This window comes from Piliocolobus tephrosceles, chromosome 18 (assembly GCF_002776525.5).
Source record: "Piliocolobus tephrosceles isolate RC106 chromosome 18, ASM277652v3, whole genome shotgun sequence".
NCBI classification, from domain to species: Eukaryota; Metazoa; Chordata; class Mammalia; order Primates; family Cercopithecidae; genus Piliocolobus; species Piliocolobus tephrosceles.
In genome coordinates this window covers 69,080,098-69,086,097 of record NC_045451.1, presented here as the reverse complement: position 1 = coordinate 69,086,097, position 6,000 = coordinate 69,080,098, and the positions used below count along the sequence as shown (strand labels likewise).

The 6,000-nt window shown below is 45.2% G+C and overlaps 1 protein-coding gene and 1 pseudogene across 2 annotated transcripts in view; both read right to left on the bottom strand.

Annotated features, from left to right (window-relative positions):
• Positions 1-358: 358 nt before the first annotated feature.
• LOC111553534 lies at positions 359-1,688 on the bottom strand (annotated as a pseudogene).
• The window catches only part of PTPRM (protein tyrosine phosphatase receptor type M), an 846,383-nt gene continuing 841,955 nt past the window's right edge, over positions 1,573-6,000 (bottom strand). The window contains exon 31 of one of the 2 annotated variants that reach the window (XM_023228490.2): positions 1,573-2,323. In XM_023228490.2, coding sequence (XP_023084258.1) covers positions 2,270-2,323 — 54 coding nt within the window. In that variant the 3' untranslated portion in view covers positions 1,573-2,269. The remainder of the gene's footprint in view (positions 2,324-6,000) is intronic. The other variant, XM_023228491.2, reaches the window with a different exon arrangement.

Below are 6,000 nucleotides of genomic sequence, written 5' to 3'. Positions count from 1 at the left end.
AAGAAAAAAGTAATATATATATACATTTATTTCTTTGTGGCTCAATAAACTTTTTTGCTATTTATTTTTATGTAAAAGAATGTGTTTCCCTATCACAAAAATTAGATAACCACAACCACAACAGCAACAGTAGCAATGTCTGTGGAGTGACACTGATGGTGGAGAGTTCACTGGTTATTCCCCATGCCCCGGAGGTCACAGAGGAGGAAAAAGAGAAAAAGAAAAATACTCAGAACAAATCCAAAACCCATAATGACTTTGGGGAGAGACATCACATGACATTTTCTGTTTCTTCTCTCATTGTCAGGTGCAGATGTATTTCAGCAGAGTCAAGCACAATTGGACTTGAGTTAACCCTTCATACCAATTCTAGCACCTTAATTGTACCCTCACTGTTAGCAGCAATCTGCACATTGAACTCTGCATCTGGCTGTGCCCTCCAGCATGCGGCACTAACAAATTCATTCGTATCATCATCTTTTCGGCCTTTGTCCAGAACACTTTTGACTGTATCAAACTTAAAAGTTAGCGAAGTCTTAGAAAGTCCTTTATAGTCCAGGTTGAGAGAGTTGTTTTCACTTCCACAAGCTATACAATCTCCATGGGAAGCAAGGCCTACAGAGTTTTCTTCATTGATATGACCCTTGAAGGAATGTGGGCAGTACAGTTTCCCTACATTCCACAGTGTTAGCCTCACCACTCACAAACTTTGCACAAGAGACTGCTTTTCAGTGTCCTTTGAACACCACGATTGGCTGTTTAGTGTTACAAAGATCATAGTAGTGGACACAGTGATCCGCACAGCCAAAAGCCAAACGGCATCTGGAAGAGAGGCTGAATTTAACACAGCACACATCAGCCTTTGCCACAATGCTTGCCACTGAGTTGTCAGCTCTTGGCAATCATTAATACAGCCTAAAACCCAAGCTAAAGGCAAGCTGCAAGGCCACCGTGCACCTGCCTTCTGTGCCAGCGGCCAGAGCCGGGGTGGCGCGGAGCAGGAGCCCTGCTGATCTCTCCATGTGTGGCCATCTTTCCCTTCTGGTGGGAACTTGTTCAGCTCGGTGTCCTTAAACGCACTCTGATTCTCTGACCCTTTAAAAACTGTTCTCTCAGCAAGTCTTAGGTTGGCCTGAGGCATAGAGAAGAGAGATTTTACCCCCTGCAGACTGAGGGGAAACAGATAAAGGAAGAGGATGCTCCAGTTAGCAAGTCCTCGCCATGGCCCCTGGCCTGGCTGCCCCACAGGGTCAGGGCTCATGCCCTACGGCGCAGGTTCATGGCTGAGCCTCCTTGGCACCAGGGCAGGCCACTGTGGCGGGCCCAGGGCTCTCACCGATGCACACTCTCTCAAAAAACTCTACTCTACCTGCTCTGACAAACAGGTCCCAGCCGCACTCTCTCCCGCTGTGCGCTGGCGTGACGGGTGCGGCCTCCACCGCCTGTGCGCTGGGACACCAGGAACACGCCACGGCTGCTTGCGGGTCATCATTTATTGAGTTGAGAATTCACATAAAGTAACATCATACAGAAAATCGTTTCCAGGCCTTAAGAAAAATGATTGTCACTCACTGTGCTTCACAAAAATTTCTTTTAATGAATAAATAATTTGATGAAATCAAAAATATTTACAATATAAACACATGGAAAAGCTCTAGGTCCGTGAATCCGATCGTCGAGTCTTGCATTTTGTGAACTGAGTCCTCCCCCAAGCTTTTCCCTTGGAAACAATACAAATCTGATAGAAACAACGACTCATACAACAGGTCTTTGTTCATTACACATTTATCTGTTAGTCCTGGAAAGCTACATAAGCATATAGTATGCAACATGTTAAAGTACAAATATTACCTAAAATAATATATTATCATAATGCCAGACAGCATTCTCCACAGAACAGAAACAAACACTCAGCTGTAACAACAACAAGGGTCACGGGCCACAAAATAATACCCCAAAAGTACAAATTCCTTCATAAGAATATAGTTGTGCTCTTCAGTTTACCAGACGTCTATGCTGCTCTAGGAAGCCGGTGGCAAGGAGGATGGGATCTGGCGACTGTGGCTGTGTGTGTTTCTGTCGGGCAGCAGCATTACTGGGATTGGGCAGTGCAAGCAGTTTTAGAAACACTTTCCTGGGCTCTTAAAAAGAGCCAATTATGCAAAGCAAAATAAGCATATTGAGAAGTCTTCATCTCTTCTGCACAAACACCATGGAACGTCTTGGCTTTGTGATATGAAAGGGATTGTTTGCAGAGCTGTTTACGCCATCAGCCAGAATTCAAGTATTCCAGGGCCACCTCGTAGCAGAACTTGTACTGATCCTGGAAAACAGGAGGGGAAAGTGTCAGCTCAAGAATATCTCAGCGCTGTTCCTAGTAAAGCAATTACCGTAGAGTAGGGTCTTAACGGGAAGACATCAATCTGGGAAGCATTTGAATTAGCAACGAATCAGAAAGTCACGGTTCTGAACTCCAGAGACATTCACTGTTTGGAGATGCTCCCCACAATGCTGGGTGAAAGGTATTTTGCTACCTGTGCTGGCTAGAATTCCCGGAAGGTTCTGGACACTGGCAACTCTAAATATGTTTGTCCACACACGTGATTTCCAGGATATCAACATACTGAGCTTCGTGCAGGAGGGTCAGGGATAGAAGAAAAGGTAACGCGTGCTTGAGGAAACGCCTTCGTGCCATCTCTCACAAGGCCCTTGGTACCTAGACGAGGCCTCACGTGTGATCCAGTTTTACCTTTGACTTTCAGTCTGTAGGAATTCCTCAATCTCATGAGAATTTCATCAGCACCTCCCAAATACCAAGCCCCTTGACCTGGTCCCTGATTTTGAGAAGTCCATGATCCAGTGAGGAGCATGAGACAGGTCACCCAATGACAACACATGAGGCGGAACGGTCCCTATCCTGTGCGGGAGGTTCAGGGGAGGCAGCTCTTCTTAGGGAAGATGGCAGGGGGAAGTCGGTGGACAGCACCCTCCCCAGAGGATGGAAGTGAGGCACGGAGTGTGGAAGCAGAGCCTTGGTTTGCCCTGGACGGTCCTGGCTTCTGCCTGTTGTCTTGGCATAATCCTCTTTCACTCTCAAACTAGATCTAGTTTGGATCTAGTATGTGGCCATCCTCACCGGTTACTTAAAACAGGCCTTCCAGGCAGAGTAACAGGACGAGGAAAGGTACAGAAGGGGAAATGTTCGAGATCCTCTGGGACCCACAGACCAGTTCTTCATCAGGCATCAGGCAGGGAATTCATTTCTCCCTCCTAGCTTTCTTTCTTTCTTTTTTTTATTTTTTAAAGAAACAGGGACCTTTGTCACCCAAGCTGGAGTGCGGTGGCACAATCATGGCTCATCGCAGCCTCGAACTCCTGGGCTCAGGCAATCCTCCCACCTCAGCCTCCTGATCAGCCGGGACTATCAGCACCAGCCACCACACCCAGCATTGGATTCATTTTTCTTGAGTTCAGCTTTCCTGGATCACGTACCTTGGCCCGAGTAAGGCCTGCACAAGGTCCTGGCTGAGGTGTGGTCTCGGGTGGCCGGGGGGAGCATTCTGCACCTGTATGCATGGAGTGTGCTGACAGAACCAAGCCTGGGAGTGGGCTCTGAACCCAGCAGAGGAACACAGGGCTCGAGGAAGCCTCTGCCTGCCACCTGGCAGGAGCCCGGCCCCGGAGAGGCCTCAGGAGCTGGAAGGCTCTCTTCTGCTTCTGGAGGAGACAAGCTTCCACGTGTGCGAGCGAGGGTCGGCACCACTGTCTCTACCCATCACAGCCACAACCAAGGAAATGCATCTATTAGTTTTCATTTTGCCAAATTAATTGAAAATGTCCAGTATTTCTTAAGTGCCTCCTAATTTGTCACTGAAATTTCCTTTTCTTCACCTACACTGTTCTGTAAATACCCTCGTAGTCCAACCTATTTATTTGAGGACAAGGGCCATAGTTTATCCCTCTTTGTATAATGTAACAGTCTCTAGTTCAGAACTGACACAGTTGAGAGTCAAAGTCGGCCGCATGTACACATGAAGACAAGCAGCACATGATCCAACTCAATACACATGTACTGCTAGAGACTGGGGGTTTTATAACACAGTCAGTCCTCTGGGAGGTCACGATCCAGAGGCAAAGACAAAGAACAAGCAGATCATTTCAATCACTGACAGTGCCACGAGATTAATGTCAGTGGCAAGAAAATCACAGGTGTTAGGGAGAGCGTGGAGAAAGCGAACCCTCATACACAGCTGGAGGGAATGTCAAAAGGCGCAGCCACTTTGGAAAACCATCTGACAGCTCCTCAAAAGGTTAAACACAGAATTCCCATGTGACCTAGCGATTCTACTACTAGGTATACAACTGAGGAAACTGAAAACGTATGTCTACACAAAAACTTTGTAAACAAATGTTCATAGAGCATTATTCCCAACAGCCAACAAGGGTAAACAACTCAAATGTACATCAGTCAAATGCAGTATAGCCATAAAGTGGAATATTACTTGGCTATGAAAAGGAATGAAGTACTAATACATGCTACAACGTGGATGCATTGAAGCATGGATGAATCTGCTGAGTGAAAGAAATCAGATTTGAAAGGGCACACACTCCTTTTCCATGAAACGCCCAGCATATGCAAATTTATAAAAGACCGGAAGCCGACGGGTGGTTGCCAGAGCCTGGAAGTGAGTAACGGGGGTGGCTACAAGTAGGTCTAGGATTTCTTTGAGGGGACTAAGGGGGTGATGGAAATGTTAAACATTTGGATTGTGGCGATGGTTGCATAACTCTGTGAATACACTGAAAATCAGTGAATGACATACTTTAAAGGGATTTTTTTTTATTCGGGGTACATGTGCTTGTTTGTTACACAGATATTATACATGTAATGGCTTCTAGGGTATTCACCCCCCCAAATAAATGTTCATAGTGCATTACACAGCTGGTAGGAATGCAAACCACTGGAAACTGACTACAACTGAACTTTATACCCAGTAGGTAATTTTTCAACCTCTCCTCCCTGCTTTTGGAGTTCCCAGTGTCTACTGTTTCCATCTAAAAGTGGAAACGTTATGGTGTACATATTATATTCCAATAAAGCCTTATTAAAAAAATCGCTGGTAGAAAAATGCTCATTCCATGATGTGAATCCTACCTTTAATGTCTATCGAGGGCTCAGGTGGGACTGGAACTGGGCGGACTCTGACATAGGAAACATGAATCCAGTTGTTCTCTGCTTTCTGGAGAGTCATGGTGCTCCACACTGACCAGGAGCCTCAGGTCCTATTAACCACCCCCGCGATCCTGGCTACTCCATCCCTTCTGGTCATAAAACGGGGTTGGATCGCACTTAAGGTTCCCTTCCAGCTTTCTCAATTTAGAACTTTAGGACTTGGTTTGCCTTTAAAGTAAGTCTGATGACATACGAGAAGGTGTTCCTTAAATTATCTCCTGGTGCAAATAACAAATATTTTACTAGCCTGTCATTTCCCTTAAACAGACCACTCTTTCCATACACAATGAAATGCCAAAAAAGATAGAAGCTTTTTCTAACTTTTTAACTGGAAAAAATTATTACTTGCCCTAGGCAAATCAGATTTCTGATTCATATTCTAGTATTTATTATTTCAGAATTTGATACTTTTATTTTCAAAATATTTAAAAGAGATAATTTGAATTTCAAAATTCCAAAAGGCCACGTTGTCAGATCACCAGGCTGACATGTTGGCTATGAAGAGATCCTGTCATTTCTCTGCTTTTGTGAGTCACAGGAACAATTTTTTTTTGTAATGGAAATCTACATGGTCCAATCCCTTACTGCATAAAAATGATTTTATACAAGCCTAATTGTGCAATTCACTTCAGTGCCTACTCAGAGCCATCCTTTTAACATATTAAAATGCACCTAGTGGGGAGACGTGGCTGTGGCCCTCAGGCCACAACACAGGCTGGAAACTCAGGAGGGATTTTGGGCTTCGCTTCGAAGGAGCTGCCGCTTGG